General features: G+C 34.8%; 1 protein-coding gene across 2 annotated transcripts in view; it reads right to left on the bottom strand.

Moving 5' to 3' along the window:
- The window catches only part of thoc5 (THO complex subunit 5), a 388780-nt gene that overhangs the window by 63541 nt on the left and 308730 nt on the right, over positions 1-16509 (bottom strand). For both annotated transcript variants that reach the window (XM_090373524.1, XM_090373522.1), the window contains exon 16: positions 8365-8452. In XM_090373524.1, the coding sequence (XP_090229650.1) occupies positions 8365-8452 (88 nt within the window). The remainder of the gene's footprint in view (positions 1-8364; positions 8453-16509) is intronic.

Here is a 16509-nt window from a genome sequence, read left to right as displayed (position 1 = left end):
AGATGGGGGAACCTCTGGTTCTGCTTGACCCTAAAAACACTTACACTGGTCAATATGCTTCCCATAGCCAGTCAGAGGATTAAAAATATTCCCGACACAGAAAATAGCCTCTGGTCAAGCTGTCCCTTTTACTCTGATAAACAGGCATATGTTTTTCGGAGAAGTGAGTGACCCACGCCTTCCAGTAAATTTCTCCTGTCTATGTTTACATTAGCTGAATATCCGTGTTATTCCGACATTTTGCACAGTATTAAAAGAACTAGTGACAGTAGCAATGGGGGGTAAGGCAACTAAGATATTATATAAACTTTCCAATGATGAAATGTTGGCAGATTCTGAAACTTCATTGAGACTTTCACTGTGTAGAAAATGTTCTAAAATATAATGGCAATAATTAAAAAAAAAAAAAAATGTATGCATTATATCACCAATCTCCAAAAAACCAGCGCAAATTAAGGATTATAGCTAAAGAACTTGATGTGGAAACTATAAAGCTCGGTCATGTGTTCGGGTGACGATGAGCAGCTTGTGGCTTGCAGACGTCAGTTGAGGGTAAGACAAATTATCCCGCTTTGTGCAAACATTTTGAATCAGAAGTTAAATATGAAGGATTATTAAATCGGACTTTTAAACCTGAAACTTCTTAACCATTTAGCATTAATGATCAACATCCTGCAGGAGCTCTCTTACCTTTCAGAAGCTTTACAGAATCATTATGGTAAAAGCAGATAAATTATATGAACTATCAATGCTATTGCTAATTTTAAAAATTCTGAAGGAAATTATGAAGCTAAAATTGAGAGCATGTTGAAGGTGAAAGAATTTGAAGGAATCAAAATCGAAAGTAAGAACTCATTTAAAAAATTACCTTGTAAATGCACTGTTTTATCCTTAAGGAATAACTTATTAATGCAACAGAGTGATTTTAAATTAAATAAAGAAAATAACGATATCATTGACAACGAGGAATTGAAAGAAAATTTAAACATATGCTACCCAAAATCGTGGAATATGAAAGAACTTTCATCTCGGTGGCAAGATGGTGAAAACCAAATAAGAAATTTAACTTTTCTGGTAAAAATATGAAATAAAAATTAATGATTTTAGAGATTTTTTTCAAAGACAATTTATCTTTAAAATCGAGTGAAGTTCCCTTTTCAATTAAGAATGCCAGAAATATCTTTGAAACCATTACGATTAGCAGCGCTGAAGCTGAGCGAGCTTTCCACGCAATGAATAATACTATGTGAATGAATGAATAACGTTGACAATTAAATACGTTGCAGATTATGATGACCATACATCTAAATGGAAAACCACTGCTTCAATTTGATCCGGATTGGTACATCAAATCATCCCTCTGTAATCATCCCTCAGCTGTTGAGCAAAGCAGAAGATCAACAACAAATATTAACCCCTTCCAGGAACATTTTTTTCCAGAAAATGTGCCGTAATGGATCGACTTTTTTTATTTTACAGATTAAAAGTGTGAATACTCATTGTATAGTTTTTTGTGTTTTTTATTAATCTTTTCATAGAAAATACAACACAGGAATAATTAAACCCATTTGGGCTATTCCGAGTTATCTTGTGTATGCCAAAAAGTCTGCAAATTATACAGATTTTTTTTAATAAATTAGCACTTGAGCTAAAAGAAAGACACAGAAAGTCTTCATTACTCATTATATAATTAAATTTAAAAAATCAAGTGGAACACACAAGCAGTAACCTCCCGCCACAAGCAATAATAGCGAACTAACTACATTCTGACACATGGCTGGCCACACAGGCGAGGCTTACGGGTGGCAATTCAAGAGGGCAGTGAAATATTTTTCAATATTGTTTTTGTGAATTATTTTCGTGGGTTCAGTATTCTGCATTTAGGACGGCAAATTATATTTTGCTTATTGGTGGCACAGGAAGCGTGCTACTGTTCTGACATTGCTGTACAATATAAGTAAAATGAAAGCCAGTCATCTGCTTCCAGGCGTAAGAAAATCCTGAGAAATCTCGGGATTTACCTGGCTAATACAAAATTAGCCAGATAAATAACAGAGAAAATACATTTCAGTCCTAAATTTGGAGGTATTATTGTTTGCTTCAGGTATTATTGTATCCCGAGATATTTCGTGTAGTTCCAAATAACTTTTTAAACTAAAAACGAGATATCTCGGGATAATCCATGAAGGGGTTAATAAAGAATATTTGAATGAATAATGTTGACAATTAATACATTGCAGATTATGATGACCATATATCTAAATGGAAAACCATTGCTTCAATTTTATCCGGATCGGTACGTCAAATCATTCCTCTGTAATCATCGCTCAGCTGTTGAGCAAAGCAAAAGATCGACAACAAATATTAATAAAGAAGTAAATTCTATATGGCAATTTTTAGAATAATTTTTTCTTGAATATTTGTGTAATCATTTTTTTTTTCATGTATTCTGTGATTTTTGTGTACCTTTTCTAGAATAGTTTGTTTTTTAGGTAATACAGTGGGGAATTTACTGACGATGACATCGACAGCCGATATTCTCAGGAACCGAATATACCTTCCATATGATCTTTTATTTTAAGGACCAATGCATTTGCAGGTACCGATGGCTTTCCAATATTGTACCAACTGTGTGATATTACACTCAGGGCAGTGTAAAATGAAAAAGACTTGGGGGGGTGCAATTGTGTAGTCAGATATGAAGTTCTCTGAGCAGTGCAGACAATCTGCTAGTATAGCTCATGACATTTTGCCAATGATATACAAGAATTTTGCTAGTAGGGATAAGAAGATGATTATCCCCTTGTATAAGGCAATGGTCAAGGCACATCCTGAGTATTGCATACAGGTCTGAAGGCCTCAGCAAGGGTGTAGAGCTCTGGAAAGGATACAGAGAAGGGAATAAGATTGTTGAGGGGAACAGAGGGGAGCAGAACCAGCCTTTCTTTCCAAGAAAGGCTGGTTCTGCTTATTGCAACATCTGGAAACTAGGCACCTGCAGGTGAACTGATTGAAGTGTTTAAGGATTTGGTTGGATTGAGCAAGCTCAATGTTGATGTGATTCTTCCTCTGGTTTAGACTACACAAAGGAGGGGGCATAAATTCATAGTGAAAAAGGATGGTTGCAGAACAGATGTGTGAAATTTTTTCTTTAGTCAGCAGTTGGATCTTTGCTAGAAAAAAAACTTCCATCTGTTGTTGGAAGTGGATAGCTTGAATAAATTCAAAGAAGAACTAGACAAACTACTGGAGGGGATGGATAGTTGAAATGGGAAAGTTTTTTGCTGTGTTAGTATTAGTAGTGGCATTGTTTGTCACTACTAATACTAACCTGAAAAGAATCATCAATAGTTATGCCATTTAAACCACACGGCCAATGTTGTTTATTCCTTTCCTTCTAGTGTTAACATAATCAAATCTTTGCTACTTTCTTGGTCAAAAAATTTCTCATAATCTGTATTAGCTGGTCTAACTCCCTTGGTGACTTGTTTGCAAACTAGTTTGTATTAATGTAGGTTTCTATGTCCCTTGCTAATATATAATCATTTTTCTTCTCTGCCACTAGTCTCATCATTTCATCTGACATCCATTTAAGTTTAAACTTGGAACAATATCCCTTAGTTGGGAAACTTCTATGATTACTTCTCAATGCTACTCATTTAAATTCGCAGTTGGTACCATCATCAGCTGGACCTAATGAACCAAATAAAATAACAATAAAAGAAGAAAAGGGTAGTGTTGAAGCAACGTTCCTAAAATAATTTAGAATTTAAGCCAATTAAAAGAAATTTAGCGGCACCCCCTCGATGGCACCGTTTTCTGAATTATGTGAAATCTCACTAAGATGGAAACGTAAACTAACAGCATTACATGACCAAATAAACTGAAAATTAATAAAATAAAATAAAATAGACTGACCATTATGCCCCATCTTGACAGAGGACCACGAGGCCAATAATAGTCAGGGAATCACTGCATTTCGAATGCTAAACAAATACATGCAACGACGGAATGATACTAAGATCAAACCGCCGATGCAATAGATTTGCATAACGGTGGTCCTTATGCAGCAAAAAACAATAAAACAGAAAGCCTAGTACTTGCATGGTCAAACCACACCACTGACAAAACAATAGTTGAACTAAAAATATATAGAAACATACTAGGCTATAGGTGGTGCAGTACGAACGCAGCGTTAGCACATCATCACGCTACCCCCATTTAAACATGATCAAATTAATCCAAAAATTAAAGAGAAATAAAAATTATATATTAAAATAAATAAAAAAAATAATAGGAAAAGCTAACATCAGTGGCAGCAGAAAAGCACAATCCACTACATGTTGCATATAAAATAAGCTAAATTAAAATAGAATATTGCCAGTAGCATGGCAAACCAGTAGAGTGAAAATGAACTGAACCAAATAAAATAACAATAACAGAAAAATATGGGGGGGGGGGGGGTTAAAGAAGAAAAGGGTAGTTGAAGCAACATTCCTAAAATAATTATAAGCCAATTAAAAGAAATAGCGGTGTCCCCTCAATGGCACCCATTTCCGAATTATGTGAAATCTCACTAAGATGGAAACCTAAACTAACACACTATAGCCTAATTTGTTTCTGTATATTTTTAGTTCAACTATTGTTTTGTCAGTGGTGTGGTTTGGCCATGCGAGTATTAGGCTTTCTGTTTTATTGTTTTTTGCTGAATAAGGAACACCGCTATGCAAATCTACTGCATCGGCGGTTTGATCTTAGTATCATTCTGTCGTTGCATGGATTTATTTAGCATTCGAAATGCAGTGATTCCCTGACTATTATTGGCCTCATGGTCCTCTGTCAAGATGGGGCATAATGGTCAGTCTATTTTATTTTATTTTATTAATTTTCAGTTTATTTGGTCATGTAATGTTGTTAGTTTACGTTTCCATCTTAGTGAGATTTCACATAATTTGGAAACGGGTGCCATCGAGGGGACACCGCTAAATTTCTTTTAATTGGCCTAATTTCTAAATTATTTTAGGAACATTGCTTCAACACTACCATTTTCTTCTTTACCCACCCCCATATTTTTCTGTTATTGTTATTTTATTTGGTTCAGTTCATTTTCACTCTACTGGTTTGCCACACTACCGGCAGTATTCTATTTTAATTTAGCTTTTATATATATATATATATATATATATATACATATATATAATATCAAATATAATACCAATGAGTTAAAAACAGTGGAAATTTTTATATTATAACATGCATATCTACTGCACAGAGAGAGAGAATTGGACCTAACGGGAAGAAAATTAAGTAGGGGTGCCACAAAATAAAATAAATTACTTAGGGGTGCCGTTATTAAAAAAAGGTTGAAACCCAGTGACCTAACTCATGACTTTTTCTCAATTTTGCCCTGTACTTTTTTAAGTAAGATCTTTAGTTAAACATTTACCAAAAGGCATCAATGTGTACACACATGCTTTAAAATCTGTTTTTATTTCACTGACACACATTAATTTAAACTCTTCATATCTATCCCTCCTTTTTTTGCATTTCTTTCTAGATAGCAGAAAATGTCAATCAAATATTTATGGACTTTTACAAGAAGGCAAGCAACATCCATTTTCAGCACACAAATTAATGAGATGAAAAGGTTAGCCTTTTACCACCAAGTGCTCAATCATCTTTTTTAACACCCTTGCTACTCCAGTTTTTAGGCTTACCATAACAGGGACATTATCAACATTAAGTGTAAAACAGTTTTTAAGGGAATTGCACATACTTTCAATGCTGCTCAGAAGAAGAAGAAGATGCCCAGTGTTGCACCTTGTAGATTCACCTTCTAATGTCAGTACTAAGCAAAAGCTACTTTCATTTTTACAATTTTTAAAAATTTATTAGGAAAAGTCACAACAACAGGATATAGATTGGAATCATTTTAATTACTCCCAGCTGCAAATGAAAATAGTGCATTTTCAGAACCATCACTGCCTCTCTCTCTCTCTCTCTCTCTCTCTCTCTCTCTCTCTCTCTCTCTCTCTCTCTCTCTCTCTCTCTGTGCAATTTCATAAACAATGCCACATTTTTGTTCTTCCACAGCCATATTTTATTTTGCTATTTCACTATTGGTGGAACATGTCTAAACAACATTCCTGCATGTTTAGCACAATGAAGAGGAAGATTATGTTCTATGAAAAATTATGCAAATAAACATTTGATACACATGACATCTTCACTGTAAAATATTACATCTGTTTTTGCACTGCTTTCTACACAGTTCATAATTTCTTTATGCTTATTTGTTTGCAAATATCTGATTACATCATGTTTCCTAATGCTTGAATTGAAAAATCTCATCTACAAACACTACAAAAGGCAAACATGTTTACCCTTTTCAGGTTTTACAATACATAAAAAAAATCTTGCATGTATGTTCGTTCTTAAACTGTATGTCATATTTCTCTAGTGTCTTATTGAAGGATATTATTAACTGCATTCATACCATACAAATAATGAAGCACTGCAGTTACATGTTACAGAGGACAATATTGTTTCCCCCATGTTCCAATTTCCACACACACACCATAGATTAAAGGAAAAACTGTTCACCAATTCTTTAATGGAGAAAAGCAGAAAAACTTTTTTTTCAAAAATTCTTAATTTAACAGTTTTACTATTTTTTTTTTTGCAAAAAAGACAGAAAAACCAAGTCACATCGGTGATATGGAGAATGGATTAAAAACTTATTTCTCCATTGTAATCTGGAGGGTGGATGGCTAATTCACATTAAAAATGGATATATTTGTCCTATTAAATATAGCAAATTGCAAGAGTTCCAGAGAGTACCAAATTTATAGTTTTGAAATTTACTTTAATGTTACAAAAAACAGTGATTACACATCAGCACTGGTACCGAATTCTGTAACACAAACCAAGGATGAATATCCATTCACCCCGTCTTCAAATGCTCATGGTATAGCAGTTTTGGATATTTCCATCGCTTTTTTTTTTTGGGTGGGCAACACTTTTTCCTGTAACATTAAAATATAATTTATAAAACAGTTAATGTTTTTTGCCAATTTTATAATCTAAGCTGTCAATAATACTGCTTTTCACCTATATGATTTTTTTAATACTGCAATGTCTAAATTTTTCTCTAGTCATTAATGTTGACTACTTTAAAAATAAATTGTCATGTTTATAGTAATTACTTTTTTAATTAACAACCTGTTAATTAAACAACCTGTTTTTTTTATTTTTTATTCTTTTAATTGCTTTATTTCAACAACTTTTAAATAAAATAAGCAACACACACACACACACACACACACACACACACACACACACACACACACACACACACACACACACACACACACACACACACACACACAAATAACAAAATCGAAAGGAAAATTAAATTTGGCTAGAAAGAAAGTTTAGTATTTCACCACCACAAGAAATATGTGAAGCCCTTGTAGTTTTATATTTATTTATTCTGCATGTAGTTATCACATTACTTTGGGTGGGGGGTCACTGCCACAAATGATCCATTGCACTATGGCAAACATGTCGATAAAAAATATGAGCAAATGTGTAGGAGTGGAAATCTAACCAGAATGCATTTTAGTGAATATTTCCTACTTGCCCATCTTTTGGAATTTCCAGGAAAAATATGGCCAGACTGGATTTGTTGAAAAACAACAACTTGCATTTTAACTCTTTGGAGTGCAAACACAAGTTGTTTTTCAACATTTTGCCATGCTGCAATTAACTGCAGTTCCATGTTGGTTAGAGACTCCTTGTGAGATTCTACAGTTTGCTTATTGGCCACATAGACTATTTGGGTATATTTAGAGCACTGTACAGAATCTTTTGCAGAAATTGTTTTTTACACTCCTCTGTAACTTCCATTCAGTGTTAGAAAATGTAAAAAATAAATATCAAGACATAACACTAATTAACTGCCACTAACTGGAGTTTTGCTAAACAGGATATTACTATTAACCATTATAAGCTTAAAAAAATTATCAATTTTAAACATTTGTAAAGAGAAGTGAATAAGAATGAAAAAAAAATAAAAAATAAAAATAATAATAAATAAATAAAAAATAATAATAAATAAACAGACTAGCAGAAGTGTATATTAGAAAGTAAAAAAATCAGCACCTAAAAACACATATGCAAACCCTATCCATTATCAGTAAGCATCTTCCCAGGCTTTTTCAAAGCACATCTCATATATGCCAAATGCTTGATTAGTAAAGGAAGGGGAAAAAGTTAGTGTAATGGCTAAAATAATGACAAACTAGTTAAAAATTTGGAGACGTGCATATTTTAATGAAATATATTTTAAATAGATTAGCTAACCAGATCCTCTTTCCAACACAGCTTTAAAGATAAAATCTTCCTCTGTGATTAAGCCAAGCTCCTGCAATTCAAAACTACTTGGATGACTCTGTAAATGAAGTAATATTTTGTATAAGAAAAACTTTATTAAGAAATTCAATGAGCCTACATTTAAAACATTGTAAAACACTAATACAAAGATGAATTTAACTAATACTTGCATTCTCTAGAAAAATTTATAAAATATACTTTCTCTTAAAATAGTTAACTAGGAATAACCATGAATTAAGTTTTCTGAAAGCACACTCTTCAATTTCTTAAGTATTTTTCTTATTCTGGTTTATCTCTCAACAAGGATTGGTACACCAGGAATGAAAACAATCATGATGCATATACTCATTATACCAAGTACATTGTATTAAACTGGAAAACATTTGGGGACGTGGCATCTATTAGGCTTTTTTATAACAATGCTAATATTTGCATTTTTAAAATGCAAATATTAGCATTGTTAGTTAGAGATATTTGCAAATTATATAATGCAACTTTTAAACTTTTTTTACAACGTTCACTGCCATAACCCACAATATCCCACTGGATATTGATGGTTCAACTGTTGATGATCCTGCTCAGGTGGCTAACAAACTAAATGAGTATTTTGCATCTACATTCACCCATGAGGAGTTATTCAGGGAAGGAAATGCCAGATGTGAGTTAAACTCTGGCAGTGAGCTGGATGATTTTGTAATAACTGAAAGGAAAGTGGAGGAGAAATTGTTGAAGATAAACATAAAAAAGGCACCCGGGGTGGACGGGATCTATCCAGTTATATTAAAGGAGGCAGCAAAGGAAGTAAGCAAACCCTTAGCCATAATTATGAGAGCTTCTTTGGACTCAGGGAAGGTACCCATGGACTGGAGATGTGCAAATGTGACCCTAATTCACAAAGTAGAATCAAAGGCTGACAAGTAATTATAGACCTGCGAGTTTAACTTCTGTTCCAGGAAAATTAATGGAGGCACTAGTTAAAGAAGCACTGCAGGATCATCTAGACAAGACTTCATTTATAGCTCGGACACAGCATGGTTTTATTAAGGGAAAGTCTTGCAATTTGATTGGATACTATGATGTGTTCACAAAAGGAACTGGATGCAGGGAATAACTTTGATATCATATATTTGGATCTTAGAAAGGCTTTTGATACTGTTGCACATGAAGACTGCTGCACAAATTGGAGCAGTGTGGCATTGGAGGCAAACTGCTGCTATGGATAAAGGGATGGTTGAGTAGGAGAAGACAGAGTGGTAATCAATGGACACTGCTCATCGAGGACTAATGTTATTAGTGGAGTCCCTCAGTATTGGGCAAGTGGAGTCCCTCAACAATGGACCCAGTATTGGGTCCATTGTTGTTTTCTGTATTTATAAATGATATTGATGATGGTATATCAAGCTTAATGTCCAAGTTTGCAGACAATACGAAGGTTGACAGAATTGTTAAGGACACTAATGACTATGCTGCTGCATCAGGATCTAGAAAAGTTGAGCAGATGGGCTGAGAGGTGGCAAATGAAGTCTAACATTGACAAATGTAAAGTACTACATATTGGAAGCAGCAACCCCAGAGTGACGTATCAACTCTGTGGTACTACACTTGACAGGGGTAGAGAACAAAAAAGACCTGGGGGTAATTGTGCAGGCAGATATGAAGTTTTCTGAGCAGTGCAGATGGCCTGAAAGAGTAGTTCATAGGGTCTTGTAAATGATATACAGGAATTTTTCTAGCAGGGATAAGGAGGTGATTATCCCCTTATATAAGGCAATGGTCAGGCCACACCTTGAGTACTGTATACAGGTCTGGAGGCCTCATTTTAAGAAGGATGTAGAGCTGTTGGAACGAGTACAGAGAAGGGCAACAAGATTAGTGAATGGAACAAAGGCTTAAATTTTGCAAATTATAGTGTCTGGAGACTAGGCACCTGCGAGGTGATCTGATTGAGGTGTATAAAGCCTTGAATGGTTTGGGCATGCTCAATGCTGATGGAACTCTTCCTCTTGCTTAGAGTAATCATTAGAGAGGGCATAAATTCAAATTGAGGAAAGACAGATGTGTAGAAGTTTGCCTTTAGCCAGCGGGTGGTTGGTTGGTGGAACAGACTTCCATCCTTTGTTGTGGAAGTTGATAGCTTAAATAAATTTAAATCTGAGCTGGACAGGTACTTGGAACGAACGGAGGGGTGAGATGGGAGTGATTTTTTTTTTTTTTTGGCTATGCTGCATAAGCTTGCTTTTTTGCATTGTATGCCTCTACTAATGCTAATGATCCTTTTTCAACAACTTTGACCATCTCACCCAATATTATGAAACAAAATGTTTTATCCCCAACCCTTTGTAAATTATACCTGTTTCAAAATTTCATATGCAGTAAACTGCTGTTATAGCACTTTCCAAGGGAACAGCCCTAAAGAGCACTTTAAAAAGGGAAGCATTATGAATGGGACCTTTCGAGGGTTACTTCCATATTTCATCAATAATTTAGTAGATAACTGATTTTTATTTTGTAGTCTCTATGTAGCAATAGTAAATAGTTATTGAGGATGTCACAGACATTTTCTTCGGTATACCAAGCCCAGCTTCTGCTTCCACCTTCACGATGGTGGGACTGTTAGTAACCCTGGGTATAACCCCCCCCCATGTGCAAATTTTGAAATATACCTAGTATACTGGAGGTGATCACACAGGTGTGAACCAACATAAGCAGGGGTGGAGGTGTGGTGCCAACATCACAAGGAGAAATGCCGCCCCTCGGTGTTACCAGGAAATACTAAGTGGTATATGATTCATCAACAAGTATAATACCATCACTTTACTTAGTGGAGACCTGAAGTGGTGGAACCCATGTTTAGTCTTCAGGGCAAAGCTCTGACAACCCCGTATAAGCTAAACAAGTTACAGCTTGTTTAGCTTATATGTAAATCTGGCCTTGTAGAGTAAACTTATCTATGAAAAGATCAAACCTCCTAAACACCTTGTTCATTTCACAAATATACATGGTCTCAGTTCTAATCTCAATGATGTCTATTTCCATTTACAGTCTGCCAAGTCCCACTTACTTTTTCTGACAGAATCCCAGTTATCGGTCGATTCAACCACTAATCATCTCAGTTGTCTGAATTATTTGCTGTATGATTCCTTTCACTTCAAATGGTTGATTCAACCATTTTAAGTGATAGATTGATTCAAAAATCAATCTATCACATTCTGTCAAATTCATCTGTTGCCTCTATCATTCACCCAACTCCACTAATCACTTGGAACTCTTTGTCTTCCTCTATTTGAAACTTGACTTTCTCCAGTCCAACTTTCCTAACAGTGAGGTAATTTTCCCTGTTGATTTTAATGTTCACAACTCCAGATGACTTCCGTTTTATAGTCACATGGACCCAGCTGGTTGAGATGCTGAGTGTTTTGGAATTACTAATGACCTCGCACAAATTGTTCATTTTCCTACCACAATACCGGACAATCGTAACCATGCAGCCAACACGCTTGACCCTTTTCTCACAAACAGCCCTTCTACGTATGTGATAGAGGTGAGTGGTCCTCTAGGCCAGTGCTTCCCAACCTTTTTAGTGCCACGGCACACTTGGGAACTTACAATTTTTGTACAGTGCAGAGATAAACTGGAGCAGATTTTGGGGTGTTCATAAGGACTTTGTGAAAAACTTATTACATCTGCATTATATTATATGCAATTATGATAAGAAAAGTAAAATATAAATATTACAGAAGATATTAAATATTTAATACTAAATTCATATAAAACTTCAAAATAAAATCTTTTGAAATTTTTGTAATGAGAAAATTGAGCTTGCTTTTGTGAACATAACATTTTTATGTCAGGTTTTATTCTAGAAATGGCTACGCATAACACATGATCCAGATTTTTTAATGATGGTGACTATCCAGTTTGCACAAATAAGTGGTAGCAAATGGAAGAAGAGTGTCAATTGCTTTTTCTCTGATTGAAGGAAACTCCTTTCTTGCCACTAACCAAAATTCGGATAACTTTATTTCTTTAATTTGTACTTGAAGGATCCGACCATTTCTTAAACTTAACAGCTCTTCTTTTTCTTTCATTGATAAATGTAATGCTGGAATTTCTAAGGATAATGCGAATGGATTTTGAATCCAATCAAATTGTTTTACATTAAGTATTTCAAAATAGTGATGAATTTTTCCTCAAGCAAACACAAATGTTGCTCTACTGATCCCATTAATTCTTATTTAGGATTTAAATTATAACACTGATTAAACACCATTAGTGATCCATTTTTAACCTAATTTTTCCAAAGCTGAATTTTTTTTTTTTGAATCTATAAACTTTGTCCGTAAACATTAGTATGTTTTCAAGTGATCTTTGCAATTTTCGATTTAGCTCATTCAGGTGCTCAAAAATATCAGTTAAGTAAGCTAGTTTTTGGAGCCAATAACTATCCTTCATTAAATCAGAAAAGTAAGAATTATTCGCAAAAAAAAAATTTATCTCTTCTCTTAGCTCAAACTCTTGATAAAACGAGAGTACTTTGGACAGCCAATGTACTTCAGTGTGAAATAGCAGAGTGGTATTCTTATCCCATTTCTTCACACAAAGCTGAAAACAGACATGACTTTAATGGCTTGAATTTTATTAAATTCACCATCTTAATAACATTATGTAATGTGGAATTCAAATCCACAGGCAAACTTTTAGATATGAGAGCTTCGCTGTGAATAACACAATGTATAACCTGAATTTCTAGGTTTTCAGAACAAACTCGATGTAAAACCTTTTAACTCTTCCGGTCATTGCAGCTGCACCATCAGTACACAAGCTTAAGCAATCTTTCCATAATATCTTATTTGTCTCAAAGTATTCATTTACTGCTTTGAATATTTCATCCCCAGTAGTGTGATTTGGCAGTTCTTTGCAGAACAAATAACGTTCTTTCAAGCATTTCTCTTCAATGATTCTAACTAGTGCTATTTAATTGAGCACAGTCACTAACGTCGGTAGATTCATCAATTTGCAATGAAAATTTTTTAGATTTGATAATTTTCTGAATTAATTTTGTTTCAATGTCATCTGATATGTCTTCAATGTGTCTACTAATAGTGTTATTCAAAAGTGGCACTTTTTCAATTTCCTTTGCTTCTTTTGTTCCAAGCATGCTGGTAAAATAAATGATTCTGCAATTATATGAGGCATTTTGGATTTGGCCACCAATCGGGTGACCTTATAACTAGCCTCTTGAACTCGATTTGATACTGTTGTAATCGAATTCATAAAACAATTTTGCTTTGTATTTTGCGTTTGAAGACACTTAAAAAAATTCAAATTTTTTCCTGTACATGATAGATGTTTTGTGGTATGGTGTAGTTTACTTGGGACAATTCTTCATTTGATAATTCTTCTTGGCAAATAAGACATATGGGTCAAGGAAGAGACGAATTATCGGAGCATACAAATCCATATTTGATATATTCCTTATTATATTGCCTAAATACCGGCTTTGCCTTTTTCTTTAGACTATGTTTGTCCCATGAATCTGATGACTTTCTGGCTCTCTTCAAAAAGTTTCCTATTACGGGTGGAAAATAAATATCTACAAAAATTAAAATTGGTTAAATATAAACTACTTAATGAAGCAATTTAATAAATATATTTTGAACAATTATTTGTTTTTAGATATAAACATTGATTTCTATTTCTAAAAGTAAGCAATAACTTATTATATGTATATCTTTTCAGTAGAAAAAATGTGAAAGCTGGTCCAAAATAATTCGAAAAACCCAATAGGCAAAACAAACTGTAACTAAAGTAAGTAAAAATCACATTTTTTTTCGTGTTTAAGTATGATATCGAACTCGATTTCCATATAAAAAAATGGATTTTTATCAAAGATAAGAGAAAAAACATTATTATACATATTTAAAGTGTTCAGCTGATTTTAGAATATTAGAGTTACAATTACCAATATTACAATTACAATTTGCAAATACGATTCTAAATTATTAAGTCCTGAATTGTTGTTACAATATAAAACAGGAAACAAAGTAAATATGTTTATAAAAAAGATTACATTCTTACCTGCTGACAGACCCTTCTAGCTGATGCTCCCAGAAACCTGATGTGCATACAGGCAAGAGGCAGTGCCAGCAGTTAATTTATAGGTGAGGGATTAACTCCATTGGCCAATAGGATAATGCCAAGTTTTTATCTCGGATCTGGCGTTCTTGTGTAGTCGAACACTGGAGTGACCTTTGCTCCCATACACTGAACATCAGGTTTGGTGTGCAGGCTGGTTCAGGATCTTACCGATATCCATCATCAGACCATGTTCTGGTTCAGGTGGATCGGAGGATTGTATCTGATCTATTTTCTTATCGCAGGTCGAATTTACTGTTTCCTATTCCTTCCCTAACTATATGAAAAATTTATAAAATCAAATCTCTCACGGCACACCAGTAATCTTTCTGTGGCACGCTGGTTGTGAAGCTCTGCTCTAGGCACATCAAATCACAACCTCAGATCATCTGATCTAGGCAGATCAGGTCATAGTCTCTTCTCCAATGGAGCCTTTCTCTCGTGGCCATTCTCAACCTCGTGTTGTTTGACATTACAAGAATGCAAATTGGGATGATCAGTGGGATTTCTTTTCTTGTTTTACTGTCCCAAAATTTCTGATGTGTCCCACAATGTTGCAAGTCACATGACTGCAGCAGAACCATAGCAAGAATGGGGAAAAGGAGTGATCTAACGGACTTGGCATGGTAGTAGGTGCAAGACGTGCTGGACAAAGCAGTTTGCTCAGATTGTGTCCGTGAATGAAATCCTTTATTCCACACTCCACCCTAAAATCTCATCCTTTATCTAAATCTTAGTTTTCCAATAAATGTGCTAAGGCCATTCAAGATAAGAATAGTGCATGTTGCAATTTGCAATTGCAAATCTCCAGGTTCATTTTCTGCATACACCAAAGCTTGCAACAATTATAAACCAGTCCAAACTAGATTTCGAACAGGCTAAGAATAGAAAACTTGCTTCATGTTCAAATGGTAGTCAAGCATTCTGGTCTTATGCCAAAGCTATTGGCCATAACTTTTGTCTATCTCTATTCCCACCTCTGTCAAAACCAGATGGTTCTATTGCCACTTTGGCCAAAGATAAAGCTGACCTCCTAGCATCCTACTTTTCTTCCAACTTGTGTATTGATGATTTTGGTAAACCACTTCCTATCATTTGCAGTATACTCTATTCAATGCTTCGTGTTGTCCTCTGCTAAAAGGATGCCAGAAGAATTCTGAATAGTTTTGATGCCAAGAAAATGCTAGGCCCTGATTGTATTTCTCCACTCATTCTCAAAACTTACCCCCGAGCTTACTCCTGTACTGTGTTGCCTTTTAACACTTTCTTATTCCACCTCTCTTTTCCGTTCTACTTGAAAATTTTCTCATATCCAACCAGTTCCTGAAAAGGGTGACAAATCTCTCCCATCCAGTTAAATTCCAATTACACCTCTACTCTTTCTAAAGTAATGGAGAAATCAGTTAATCACCAATCCTTAAACTATCTAGAAACCTTCCATCTGATCAACAATCACCAGAATGGATTCCGTCAGTGTTGATCTATTAGTGGTATTCTGGCTGATGTTACCCATATATGGACAAATTCAATGGAAATGTTTGGTAAAATCAGCAGTTGCTCTTGACATTTTAAAGGCTTTTGATCCTGTTTGGCATACACAAAGTTCTTCTAAATAAGCTTCCATCTTATGGTTTGCCAATTGTTTTTTGTAATTTGAAATTTAGTTTTCTCTCAGGCTGCTCATTGTGGGTGATTGTAGATGGTTCTCGGTCTTCTAACTTCTCCACTAATGCTGGTGTCTCCCAAGGTTCAGTTCTTTCTCCCACTCTTTTCCTCTTGTATATTAATGACCTTCTTCCATTGACCAGAAATCCTATTCATAGTTTTGCTGATGATAGCACATTGCATTCCACCTTCCAATTTGAGAAACCCTGTCCTGCACAAACAACTTCAACTTCTCGAATGTCCACTAGCAATTCCTGAAATGCTGATCTCCAGGTAATTCTCCAGTGGGGCAAAGATAATTTAGTTGATTTCAAT

This window comes from Mastigoproctus giganteus, chromosome 5, assembly GCF_048544385.1.
Source record: "Mastigoproctus giganteus isolate SK-2022 chromosome 5, ASM4854438v1, whole genome shotgun sequence".
Taxonomy (NCBI): Eukaryota; Metazoa; Arthropoda; class Arachnida; order Uropygi; family Thelyphonidae; genus Mastigoproctus; species Mastigoproctus giganteus.
The sequence above is the reverse complement of the archived record's forward strand: the minus strand, read 5'-3'. Positions and strand labels throughout refer to the sequence as shown.